This window comes from Ornithodoros turicata, chromosome 10 (genome assembly GCF_037126465.1).
Source record: "Ornithodoros turicata isolate Travis chromosome 10, ASM3712646v1, whole genome shotgun sequence".
Classification (NCBI taxonomy): domain Eukaryota; kingdom Metazoa; phylum Arthropoda; class Arachnida; order Ixodida; family Argasidae; genus Ornithodoros; species Ornithodoros turicata.
The window spans coordinates 32,918,914-32,933,027 of NC_088210.1; the positions used below are offsets into that span (position 1 = coordinate 32,918,914).

General features: G+C 44.8%; 1 protein-coding gene across 4 annotated transcripts in view; it reads right to left on the reverse strand.

The window, feature by feature from the left end:
* The window catches only part of LOC135369966 (protein O-mannosyl-transferase TMTC2-like), a 236,376-nt gene that overhangs the window by 9,626 nt on the left and 212,636 nt on the right, over nucleotides 1-14,114 (reverse strand). For all 4 annotated transcript variants that reach the window (XM_064603584.1, XM_064603581.1, XM_064603583.1 and 1 more), the window contains 7 exons: nucleotides 12,054-12,304; nucleotides 10,499-10,827; nucleotides 9,270-9,623; nucleotides 7,963-8,476; nucleotides 2,225-2,339; nucleotides 1,451-1,536; nucleotides 473-534 (listed from right to left, as the gene is read on the reverse strand). In XM_064603584.1, the coding sequence (XP_064459654.1) occupies nucleotides 473-534; nucleotides 1,451-1,536; nucleotides 2,225-2,339; nucleotides 7,963-8,476; nucleotides 9,270-9,623; nucleotides 10,499-10,827; nucleotides 12,054-12,304 (1,711 nt within the window). The remainder of the gene's footprint in view (nucleotides 1-472; nucleotides 535-1,450; nucleotides 1,537-2,224; nucleotides 2,340-7,962; nucleotides 8,477-9,269; nucleotides 9,624-10,498; nucleotides 10,828-12,053; nucleotides 12,305-14,114) is intronic.

Below are 14,114 nucleotides of genomic sequence, written 5' to 3' on the forward strand. Positions count from 1 at the left end.
AAAGGCAAAATACACTACATTGTGATGTGAAGTCTTGTGTTGCGAAGTGATGGAAGAGGTCAAAATTGTGTGGTTGGTGATGCTGACGGTGTTCTCTGGGAGGTAATTCTGCTCGCCAATGGCAGTGAGAAAAAAATGAGTACAAGCCAGTACGTTGTAGGCGTAATCTGGTCATTAGATCATTCGAGAGAGCAAAACGATTTTCACTGACCATGGTATAGCGGAGAATTTGCATAATAATGACTTACACTGTGCATAATGTGTTTGTACATATTTTAGGCTCATAGCTAGTGCCTTAAGGTCCTCGTGAAAGGGTTCAGCAAGCCCACGAGGTCTTGTACGCGAGACGATTGACATCGTGAACGCATGAGTGATTGTGTACTTTAAGGTATTTTGAAAGTCTCCTGTAACCACATTAAAACCTACATGCACACACCGATGCAATACCTGGAGGCAAGTGAGACATGCTTACCTCTATAGCCTCGTCTTTCCTCCCCATGATTCCGAGTACAAGACCCATGTTGAGGTGAGCCACTGAAAGATGGTAAGATGGAAAAAGTTAAGAATGTACTGTGTACCAGTGATGGCCAGTAGTTAACTACATGTAGTTAAACTAGTAGTTAAACTACCTGATTGTAGTAAAAAGTAGTTTTCAACTACTTGCAGAAATGTAGTGGCAACTACTAGTTAAACTACTATTTCAAGTAGTTAACTACAGTAGTTAGGTTACTGCAGGCGCCTACTACTTCCGATTTTGCCGCAAGCTTTACGGGACGACTGTGCTTCCGACTTTTACCTCGAGCTACTTGTTTGATGAGAACGGAGGTGCAGAACAATTGTGCCGTGCACATGTACTAAATCTTCACTTTTATCGCTGCTTGTGATTCATATTTAGGTGTCCAAGGACACTATAGAATGGGATTGGTGTTGATGGACAACGCTAATTAGTTATAAATGTAATTAAAATACACTGCAGTAGTTAAAGAAGTAGTTTTAACTACCTCCCCTGAAAAGTAGTTGAACTACTAGTTAAACTATTCCATCGTAGTTAGTAGTTATAGTTCAACTACTGTAGAAGTAGTTAGTCGCCATCACTGCTGTGTACCAAGTAGTGACTGGCAATAATACAGTGTGCTTGATTACACATATACTTTGCAATTTGAACTTGCCATACTACCAAAGTTACTTTTGTAATTATAATCAGACTCAACGTACTCGTAATACTAAAATCACAATATTATAATACTATATGATATTCAGAACTTTCTAAGAGATTGTATCTACTTAATCCCATAAGAGAGAGAGAGAGAGAAGTAAACTATTTTTAAGTGTTTCACTGGCATATCCACGTTTACTATAGTTATACAGGACTATGTATCGTTATGCAACAATGAGCAAACTTATAAAAGAAGGTGTAACACATTGTGATTCAGTTAGAATGTTGACTTACTTGCTAACCGGGGCCTGAATTGTATCGCCATCTTATAACTTTGTAAGGCTTCTTCTAAGCGATTCTGTTCTTGTAGTAAAATACCTCTGAAAAAAAAAAAAAAAGAAACATGTCATTTGGTGACATTTCCAAGGACATTAAAATGTTATCTCATGCAGGAAAGCCTCAATTGTCAGTCCAAAGCTTAAAATAAAAGCATTAGCACGTATTAAAGCAAGTATTAAAATATCTTCTAGGATTCAAAATTTGCTTCATCCGAATTTTAAAAAAAGTTCATGAAAATAGACCTTGTGTGGTGTGCATTTCTCACCCTACAGCAGAGCGCTGGATTTTATATTAGCAACAGCTAATGGCTTTTGGCTTAAGCTACCAATAAAAAAAAAATTACAGTCCTGTACAGTACGGTACTATTATGGAAAGTAACTATTCCGAGGCAGAAACACAACACAAATGCCATATTTCAATCTTAGAAGCACGGTTCTACTTTTGAGTAGAGTAATCAACTCCAGGAACTTAAATTTGTTAGTATTTGAATGATATTTTTCTGTGATAAAATTTTTTCTGTGACTGATACTTTGACTGAAACTGATATTTTTTCTCTGTTGATTAGTGGATGAATAACTGGCCAGTGATGAGCCAGTCACATGTAACACAATGATTTTTATGGGCAACATAATGGAAACAGTATTTCATTGTACTTCGAGACAGTGTTGGAAAGCTTTCCAAGCGTCCAGCCTATTAACTAGGATATCAGTAAGACATAATAATGCTTACAAGTTGTAATGCACGTCGGCCATATTGGAGCGATAAGACAGAGCTTTCTTGTAAGCCCACTCTGCTTCTGTCTTGCGACCCCGGGCGCTCAAAATATTGGCTAGGTTGCCGTACGCTGCAAAGAAAGAGACACGTATGTTCAGTGGAGCTCGACACTCTTGCAAGGTTATATGCAAGTCATATGCTGTTGACACAGCACATAATCGTTCCCAGCAGGTTATCTACATGTATGAATTTTTTAAAGAGTTGCAGTGAATAATTGTAGTTGGACACATAGGCGTGAAACACTTCTGGAAGTAGAAATTTTGACTCTTTCCTTCCCAGACGTAATGCAGGGAAATCGAAAATCGTCCCCGACAGTATTCACTTTTGGCGTCTCAGACTGGATACAGAAGCCGACACTGAAGATTTTTGTTTAAGTTTAATTTAAGTTTTAAGTTTTGTTTAATTTTAATTTAATTTTTAATTTTAATTTAAACTTAAACAAAAATCTTCAGTGTCGGCTTCTGTATTTTGTTTATGTGATCTACAGGACTTGACTCCCCTCTTCGTATACGCATCCGTCTCAGACTGGCTAAAACGAGCAGGCATCTTCCATAATAGGAAGTGCTCATGTAGAATTTAACAAACATAGCAATACAATACAGCGTACACAATACAATACAATACAATACAATACAATAGCAGCGTTTTGAACGTTCTGCTAGGAGCATTACCGAACACTTGCGCGCATTATAATGTAGCGTTACGCGCCTGTAAAGCGTGCTTTGCCTGCCGAGTACAGGAGTGCTGCAGTGAAGCATACTTAAGGCAATACTGTGACAAAATTTTACACATTTTGGGACTGATTAGCTTCAGATAACGTCTTTTTTTTTAGTCATAAAAGAACGTACGCAAACAAAGCAAGTTAAAAACACCTGCCACAAGAATGAACCACACTTTCCCCACAACCCTGGAAATACTGTACGTGATGCTTCCCCCTCCCGCACTTTGAAAAAGAAAAGAAAACATTGGGCGCTGCCGTAATTAATGATTCAACTGTAATTAGCTGTGATGCGTTCGTTTATCAGGAAGCTTTGTAGAGGGCACCATTGTTCCACGAAAATAATGAAGTCCCGAAGGCCAGTTCAGCTGTGAGAGACAATAGGGCCCATTATACCCTGGCAACAATGGGGAACGGACTGCGGGAATAGAAAAGGAAGACCCATATGTCACTCTTGTACGTGTCACAATTGACGCCAAATTTGGGCGAAAATGCAGCGAACACAATGGGTTCAAACTGTCGTCTGCAACGTCTGAGTCGCCATATTCCCTCCCTTGGCTATGTATTTTTCTTCTTTCTGTTCTCGGTCGGTTAGTCGTCGTTTATCTATGTAAACACGAATCGTTCTAGTAGGTTCTTATTATTATTCTTTCTAACGTTTACTCATGTTTACTCATGTTACGTTAACACTACTACACACTAGTTGTACTTGGGCCACGCTTGTTTAGGCTAGGATGTCTCGTTGTGTGGGCAAGGACATACAGCGAGGTTATGGCTTTAAGCAACGCTTAGAAGCAGACACGTTCATAACGTCAAAAGTTTGTCCGCTACTGTTCCGGTATAAAAATGCTTTAGAGGTTACGAGTAGGGGGGAAAAAATCAGAGGGTGTTGCGGTCCATGTGAATCATATCCATGAATCCACGCGAACACGTGATCACACAAAGTGACTATCTCGTTCCCATATCCCTGTCTAACATACAGATAATACGTAACACTATACGGACCACCAATCAAACCAAACCAACTATACGGAACATATGCTGGCAATGCTACAGAAATGTAATATGTTGCTTCTTTGCTTAAACTATGCTTCCACTCTGCTTTACGTGTATCATCGCACGAAGGTACTTTGAACGTTTTTTTTTCCTTCTTATTTCGTGGTGCAGAAATCAATCCGAAACTAAAACGGAGATCCCACACCGCTGTCTTCTGCTTTCGCCTCACGCACATTTTACGGACGACAACATTCAGAAAGGGCAATGGTAGTGAAAAGGAAAACCTAAAGGAGAGAAAGAGAGAGAGAGAGAGAAAGAAACAAAAAGGCAGAAACCTAAATCGAGGGCGATGATAAATTTCCGCTGGCTCTCGCTTGCAGACGACAATATAAAAGGAATAAAGACGCAGAAGACGAATGGCGGGTGGAGTTTGATCCGACGTTATTCTTCGCATTGTGCCCATTGCGGCTTTATCGGTCGCCCGATACCCCAAGAAGATAGCCGAGAGAACCAATCAGAGTTAGCTTTTGTAAATATTGAGAAAACGATCGCGTATGAAATAGGGCGTTAGAAAGAAGCGGAGAACAGAGGCAGAGGCCTCCGCCCGTGGCATGAAGGCGTGCAGCGTGCTATACGCCGTTCGGATCAAGCAGGTCAAAGGTAACGTCCGATGGACAGACGTTTAATCACTTAGCCTTTGTTCAGAATGTTAATTGACTTTTTATTACCCGGAGAATATAGAAATTTTCTGATGCATGTAACAAACGTAGGGTGACAGGAACAGTATAAGTAGCATATAGCATACAAAGTAACAAAGAGTAACAAAAATGCATCCCCTGATACCCTGGTGTACTTAATTACTAAATTAAACTTGTGTGCTTAATTACAAGTAAGAAGATTACAAGAATTATTAACTAGCTCATTTACAAAAACGACTTGGATCACCTAAGCCGCGCAACGCGCTTGCATTCTACGATATATCCTGTAAAGTATGCTCCACTGCAGTAATGTTGTGAATTAGGGAAAGACGACTTTGTGAACGCGCTCTGCACGCTGTGCACGCTGTGCACAGCGTGACACTTTCCTCAAGGCAAAGACAAGCAGTGCATCTTGTTCCCAGGAACCGCGCTCAGTTATTGAAAAAAAAAAGTAAGAATTAAATGTTCCATTATAGGTATTTCCCCGAATATATTTCTTAAAGGAGCAACGAGGTGACGTTTAACGTGGCTCGAAATCTTGTCTCATCTGTCAAGCTGTTCATCAGGATTCACCATTCGAAACATTTTCGCTGTGCGCTGTGTGGTGACTGCGAAATGGATTTTACAAAAACAGTCGGAGAAACCAGCCGCGGACGGGCCGATGGGATCCTCCCGTGACAAGGTTTCCTTTCTTCTTTGTTTCTTCCTTCTCAGTTCACGTGCAGCGTCGGTCTACGTCACGTGTCAGGGGAATAGGCTACGTCATGACGTTCTCTCATTCTCCGATACGCTCTTTACAAGAGTGGAGGGTCTTTGAAAGGTGTGCGAAACAGAGACATCGCTCGCTCGCGCGCGCGGTTTAGGACACCCGCGCACGCCGCAGCAGAGTGAAAGGATGTCCAGATTGGTGGAGGTGCGGGTCTTCGGGTCTGCCTGCATTAGAGCCCACCGGACTGGAGTTCCTGGAGTTCAGGAACGCTACATTCGTCACGGAAAATGTCAAACGTGTTCGCCCCCAGGTGGACAGGAGACCGGCCTACACAATTAAGCTAGGCATTAAGGGGCAGCTTTTCTGGTCATCTATAGATTCTCATGCCGATGATTGGTTCGACGGTTATGATCGCGTCAGTGGGTCGACACACTACGACTCGCGAGTGCAAGCTTCTTATCTGAAGGACACGGTGTGCACGTGATTCGACAACCACGAGGATGATCTATCATCATGGGAGGTTTTCAAACAACAATTTAGGAAAGTTTTCACTCGTCCCGACGACCGCCGAACGGCTGCTAAAGCCAAGCTGGATATACGAGCGCAACTACACGGTGAATAATTTGCCTCTTACGTCGAAGACATGCTAACACGCCGCGGACAGGATTGGGGGGGTCACTTTATTACTCCTTCAAGAGAGAGAAACAAGCGTGTATCAATAGAAAGTTACATTCCAGAAATGCAATTTCACATTTCCCTACTTGATGTCAATACACACAATATCCGTAGGTTGGTTCCCTACTTCATGACAATACACATGCTTCAATCTCCCATCGGGAGCGTTGTTATCTGGTATGTAGGATAGAGTTTCCCTCGGTGTAAAGAGGACTATCTCCAAAGGCAGTTCTCCTACTTGATGACAATACACACTTCCCCCAGTCTTCAATAAAAGTCAAGCATATGGCTGGAAGTGCTCGAGAATCTTCAAGGCAATTTTTTGGCAAGGCAAGAGTAGTGGCATCGGTGAAAGTGATGTGGTTAAAGATTGTGTATTGGCCACACTTTGATACGAAAAGAAATTGTTTAAAACGTATATTTCGCGAATGGTACGGGAGACATCTACACATTGAAATGGCGTACGTTGTCCCATTTCACTCGTCAGAGACTCACAGAATGACCACAAGATGCCTCTGTAAGTGGCACTAGGTCGCACTGTAACCGCGCTAGAAGCGAGATAGCGCCGGTCGCACGCTCTGAAGCGACGCTTATTTAGAGAGTGCCCACGTTGTATTGACATTGTAGTTGATATTGGATGCGTGTCCAGTATTCAAGGTTCGAATTAGAGCCAATTCTCGTTACACTATACTACATTCAGACATGTTCATGACATCCCATTTGTGGTATTTCCGGGATGTTTCTGGGATATTAATAGTGCAAGGGCAATTCATAGGGGGAAAACTGCCTTAAGAATATTATGAATTTATGATCTTCAAAAAAGATTCACTGTGCATGGTTGCATTACACAAGTTATATATCCCGTTTGGGACGTTGCGCGGATTTGTTCAGGATATGATGCATTAACGTGTGTCTGACTTATGGACCAACCCAATACGTATTATCTGACATGTACAGGCGCCGTCTCACTTAACAAGAATGCGCGACTACGTGATCCATTCATCATCTCGCAATAAAGTTGTTGTTCTTGACAAGTCATATCCCGTTTGGGACCTTGCGCGAACTTGTTCAGGATATGATGCATTAACGTGCAACTGACTTATGGCCCAGCCCAATGCATATTATGTGGCATGTACAGGCGCTGTCAGACTTAACCAGAACGCGCGACTACGTGATCCACTCATCATCTCGCAATAAATTTGTTGTTGTTGTTGACACGTTCACTCTCTGCACAGTCCAAACTAGAAACTCAGAAAAGGGCGCTCCGTTTTATACTCAATTTACGTCCAAGAGAATCCGTAAGGTTTGCTTTTCCACTTCTTGGTGTCTTTAACATTTTCGACCTTTTGAAGTACAAAGTGTCTCTGATCATGCACGATCTCTTTCACACACCTGCTAGCAGGCACCAGATTCCCGTACAAAATCCTGCTCGGCCTTACCCGCCTAGGCACGACACCAATACACTGCATTTTCCCACGCCTCGAACTAATTATGGCTCACTATCATTAGCATGTTTTGGCAGCCAGACCTGGAATAATCTGCCCCAAAACTTGCGCACAATTACCAACTCCACCGCTTTTAAGTGCAGTATTAAATACTACTTCCGCTCATCTCAATAGATCGCAACATGTTATTGTAATTTTTCCTGTCTTTGTCTTCCCTCACTCTCCTCATCGACTCGGATGTGTTAATGCATTTTTTTTTTGTATCCTAGTTTCCAACTGTACTCATGACAGTGCTCCTCGCCCAGTGTGTTTCATTGAATTGTGTTCCTGCCTGGACTGCATCACAGGGCTTGCCCTCGCAGTCCTGTTTATTATTGTATGTTGTTTTTCGTTGTTTGAGAGCAATAAAAGAAAGAAAGAAAGAACTATGAAGTTGAGGTAACCATACTCACATTTTGGCGGATTAATCTCGATGCCCGACCTATAGAGGTCTTCCTCCGTCGACCAATCCCTATTCCTTCGCACTGTCCGCACAGAGAGTGTCACAAGCACGAAGGCAACGCACAGGAGAAGCACTTTCGTCCTTCTACGAGACTCCCTCTTTCCACACAAATTGTCCGCCCCAATGGCCACTAACATGCAGAAGCCCATAGAGGGCAAGTACAGGACGCGCTCGGCGACCACAAAGCCCACGTAGAAGAAAAGGTTCGTGGCAGGGACGAAGGGCAGCACTAGAAGGGCCAGGGCAATGACGCTGGCGTCCAGATGGCCCGGTATCGGAAGTGACGTGCTACTTCCGGTTTCGGAACAGTCTGAAGATGCGGAAGACACCGACGAAGAGTAAGATGTCGCACAGACGCACGAGTCGAAGTTGTTGTTCAGGGTGCGTCGCGTGGGCTTATGCCAGCTGGTCAGCTTGTGCAGGCACGGGCACGGGAAGCCGCCGAAGGCACTGCGGTGGTCTGGCTGTAAGGAACAATGGTGAGACGGTTTACGTGGGCTCGCCAGAAACTAGCGCGCCCAAAAACGCAGCTGCATGAGATCTTCTGCTCGCAAAATTGTACGGGACACGTCATGGAAGCTGTTTGTTATATTGTGGATAGACATGCGCAACGCTAGTCCGAGAATTTTACTGCGCGCGGGAGAAGACAGTTACCATGTGAGCACGTACGCCTTGCAGCTTCCTATGAAGGGGTGCGTGCGTCGCCTTCAAAGCCAACCCGCATGGCGCGTTTTTGCCCGGGCTCCGCTCGCGTCGGCGCGGCGAGGTTTTGACGCGTGCGCGCAGATTTTCGCCAAAGACTGACTAGAAAAAATAAATAGATAAATAAATAAATAAAAAAACCATCGCCACGCCGCCGGATGCGGGAAGCGGCTGAATGAAAGCTGGCTCAGTAATCACGTGACTGCTGGAGCTTCCGTCTAGTCTGCTAGTCCTACAAGCACGCAGAGCGCGCCAAGGATTATTTTAATGCCTTCGTGCTTAGCAGATTTTCTCTGTGCTCTCGTAGCGTCGGCACGAATGAGAGGTTTTTCTCTTGCCGCATGCGGGAGCACTCGCTGGCGTCGACGGCGCGGAGTTGGTCGCGTTTTCGCGTGCAAAAAGTGGCGGAGTTTCGGTACGCAATACCTTCCTACCGCGGGTTTGCACCGGCATAGGACTTTGCTCGGTATATTCGGGAGGAAAGTCCCCAACAGGATACCTCCAAAAGTGGGAGAGACGTTTCGGACGTTCTAAGGACATTACGGCAATACAAACCTGTGAGGCGAGCGTAAGGCGCTTCACCAACGTAGCGACTAGGTGCAGGAGACCCGCATAGAAGGAGGCACTGATTAGATTCCGAGGGTCCGAGATCCGCTGCACGAGTGGTATGGCCTCCATGGACCAATCGAAACTCAGCCACCGAGGGCACAGCAGCAACCAGGCGTTGAACGCCGGCAAATAGAGGAAAGTAAGCGTCCGAGTCAGCAGACTCTCGCTGTCCGCCGTCGGATTGTCCGCCGGGGCGAAGTCTGGCGGCCTGGAACCCATTAGATGGAGCCGAAGGCCCACCAGGGCGGCACTCGCGCACCCCAGGTGAAGCAGGCCCTCCCACAGGCCTTGGTGCCGCTTCTGGAAACGGATAGAAAGCAGTCGTGAGACACAATGCCCCCAACAGCAAGCTTCCCCAACATTACCGAATATCCTATGGATGTACGAATAATGTCCTAACGGATTCGTACGTCCGAGGGATATCCACGGGATGTATGAATCCATTGGGACATTATTCGGACATCCAGAGGATATTCGGTATTGTTCGGGTTGTGTCATATGCGTCTCGCTAAATGTCCAGGGAATGCCCTTCTCGGGATATTCGCACGTAGCAGGGCCATAATGCGGATGGAAGTTCCCGAACATGTTCGGCTTCTGAATACTGAAGACTATTGCATGTACTATACTTTTACGATGAATAAATGCAAAGACGAGGAGTTGTTAAATTCTTAACGTATGACGTCGAATATCTATGCCACACACTCAAAAATATGATCGTTCACGTGTACATAGACTGCGTTGTGAACAGGGATACGGGATGACATCCCGTTGGTGGTATTTACGGGATGTTTCTGGGACATTAATAGCGCAAGGGCAATTCATAGGGGGAAAACTGACTTAAGAATATTATGAATTTATGATCTTGCAAAAAGAGTCACCATTGCATGCTTGCATTACACAAGTAATATCCCGTTTGGGACCTTGCACGGATTTGTTCGGGATATGACGCATTAACGTGCATCTGACTTTTGGACCAGCCCAATACGTAATATGAAACATGTACAGGTGCCATCAGACTTAACCAGAATGCGCGACCACGTGATTCGTGCATGTGTGCCTACTCGCGCGTTCCGGTTAACTCTCAATGCGGCTGCGCATGCTCTTAACGACTTACACACAACACGTGCAATGCTTCGTACGACGCGAATCGAATGATGGGCATGACGGGAACTTACGCTAACAAGCAGAGCGGGCAGGTCCCGCGGCGCAACCCTGTGGTTAATGAACACGTCGTAGATGACGCAGACTGTGAGCACCGTTATGCCATGCTCCTTGGTGAGCATGGAGCACCCCGCCAGCGCCAAAGACGCGTACAGGTACATCCATCGCCAGCCGTCGCCCGCTTTGTCCCGGTACTTGCAATACTGCATGTACGATAGTAGCGAACCCAGGAAAAAGAGGCACGCCCCGATATCGGCTCGCCCAACGATGCCTGCCACGGCTTCCGTGTGGATAGGGTGGACGGCGAACAGCAGTCCTGCGACCAGAGTTGGAAGCGGCTGGCCTGTAAGAGCGAAAGCGTAAGAAACGTTGAAACGACCGCTTGCTAATGATGCTAAGGATCCGGCACGTTGGTATAGAGTATGTATAATTCATGGTTCGGCAGTGCAAAAGTAGACACGAGACAGAGGGAGACATCGGACCGCCACTCGCTTTCACCTGATTTTATTACAAAGGCATAAGAAAACATGAAAGATGAAAGTCACTGAAAAGGTTAGCCAGCTGTAGGGATCGAACCCACATCTTCTGGATTACCGGTCCAGGGCTCAACCAATTGAGCTAAGCTAACACGCCTCTCCAGGGACTTTCGGGGTGCGTCATCCGAAGGGGCGACAAACCAGCCACTCACTCTCACTCACCCTCCTTTCACTCTTACATTTTTTGCTCACTCATACACACATTCATATGACGGAAATCGACGCAAGCGGCACCTGTTGAACAAGAGAGAAACTGATGTTCTGAGGCTGGAACAAGATAGAAGGGACAGATACAAACAAAGCCTCAAATTGCCTAAGATCTTAGGCAATTTGAGGCTTTGTTTGTATCTGTCCCTTCTATGTTGTTCCAGCCTCAGAACATCAGTTTCTCTCTTGTTCAATAAGAAAACATGTTAGGAACCTCCAATCTCAAACTGGTTCTTAGCACCACGAATTCCCTATACCGGTCATAGCAACAACAACAACAACTACACGAATGACTATGGGATGAGGTGATTCACCGCAACGACCGACCCATTGCTGATGCAATATTCTGATACCCTCGATATGCGTGCCTTCAACCAGTTCTCGTTTTATCGGACTGCTAGATTCGTGGGACACCTGGCATTCATTGAGCAATGGCCGGTGACCACACGTAGTCACATGTTACTTTCAGGTGAATGGTAGGCTACCTTCCTGGATCCGTTGGTGTTCCCTCACCTTCCAGGGTCTCTTGGGTTCTTTTACATGGATAAATGTTTTCTTACGTCTTTGTAATGAAATCAGTTGGAAGAGAGTGTCGGTCCGTTGTCTCCCTCTGTCCCGTGTCTGCTTTTCCACCCCCCCCCCAAACCATGACCACTTAAAGAAGTCCGTCTACAAGACTGGCAGCGATTCCCTGAAGTCAAATGATGTGGATATTCACATGCATCACAAATAACTACCAAAAGTACAACGAGCCATATACCGAAATTCGCTAAATTTAGCTTCTTCTTCTTCGTCACGTCTGGCAACGCTGAGAAGCCCGACTCACCGATAAAGAATTTGGCGACGAGGACAGTGAAGAGACCCGAGACGATCCCGTGCAGCAAAACGTTGAAAAGGTGGTACCCTCGGGGATCGTAGCCTCCGAGAAGGTAATTTAATCGAAAGGAGAGAACGCACAGAGGCCGATAAGACTTGTGACTGCCGCTGTGCGTCAGGGGAGTGCCCCAGAAGTCGTTCCTGAACAGTGACGTCAGCGGCGAACTCGGCAAGAGGTCCTGGTTTGTCCTGATAGCTCGGCTGCAAGGAAGACACAGCGTGGGTTAGGTCTCATTATACGGATGAATCTCGTTTATAACGAACTTGACAGTCGTGCAAAAATTTTGTTATACAGTCAAACTCCTTTACAACGAAACTCAGGGGACAGCAAAAAAAAAATCGCAGTAAAGGTATTTTCGTTAAAAAGGATGCCCATTATTGGACCTATAGGGCGCCAGCGGGACCGCAAAAAAATTTGCTGTAGTGGTATTTTCGTTAAAAAGGTGTTCGGTATAAAGGAGTTTGACTGTATCCGGAAGTTTGTTATAAATGGAGTCTGTCTACACGTACTGAGTTAAATATTGAGCGTCGTTTGCGACGTGTTTGTTATAACCGGAAGTTCGTTATAAGTATAGGGCTGTTATAACCGGGATTTACTGTATTTCCCCTGATAGCGTGCTTCAAATGGCATATCGAGAGTTTGAAAGAGGGCTTGTTCATTGCCTTGTTCATTCGGGATCATTGTCATAGTCGGCAATGATCAAAGTCACCAAAATCATCGCTATGGAACTGACAAGGACGCAGTCCCTCTTGCTCTGGGATATTTGGATAGTCCAAGAGAACTGCCCACCATTGACAGTCGCTATAATCTAGTAGGTCTCGCTGCAAACAAATGCGACTGACTGCTCGCGTCGAAAGATGGCGCTCCTATGCAGAGGCTGGGTTGCCGTCTGCTGCAACCGCTTGCTAACGTGCGCCGAAAACCTCGATGTACAACTTAGTACGATGTACAACGTTCTACAGCGATGTACAACGATTAGAGATGTACAACTAAGTGCTAGTGATATCAAGATGTGTGCTCGGTAAGATAATATGTTTTAAGCGTACGCCTCGTGCCCCCTCCGGGCGTTTCTGCGCTCGCTGCGTTCATGCCCTCGAAACTCGCTGCAAGCAGGATGACGAAGTGGTATCGCCATTTTTCAATGTCACGTGGGTACAACTTCCGGTTCCGGCCAGCCTTGCAACCACTTCCGGCTCGCCAGCCATTTGTTCTCTCTCCACTTCTAATCTAGCGAACTACAAGCGAAAAGTGGCCGCTGATTTATCCAAACCCGTTTTCTTTCCAGCCATGCTTCTACACGGATGAAGATTAATGCAATTCCCGGTCGTTTTACGGTGACAATAAAGCGAAAATAAATGCAATATGCCACTATACATCAAAGATGGGCGACTGAGTAATATGTTTGAAATGGCACAAGGCCGTGGGTTACTATTAGGCTTATAGAAGAAGCTATTCATGCATACCAGGCTGGCTTCTTTCGTTTTACCAAATATAAGGTAATATTATATTGAAATAGATATATAATTTTTAACTTTAGTATTTAATTTTTAATTTTAGATATATAATTTTTATTAAGTGTTTGCAATTGAAATTGCACTGAGATGAAATTCACGTCAGACATTTGGACAAAACCTCGATATATCAGTATAGTGCATAACACAAAAAAGTTTATGGTACATGAGTTTTCAATTAGACTTTTTAGACGTATTAGACTTTTTATGACTGCTTACGTACCACACGAGATTACGTCCGCTCTCAGTCATATTAGTGTTACATATAATGTTTTTAATATGCCTTATGTTTTGTGTGTGTGCACAGCATATTTCAAGAGAAGAGGTCTTGCTTCGATCAGGTCCAAGGAATGCAATAAAAAAAAAATCATAACCAATTTTGTCGTCATTTGAATAAACGCGCGAGAGACTGACCCCTAAAATAGGCACTCGCGTTTTTCGTGACCAGAATTGAATTTTAGATACGCTGAGGCAAAACACACCTGTCGTTTGCCGTTTT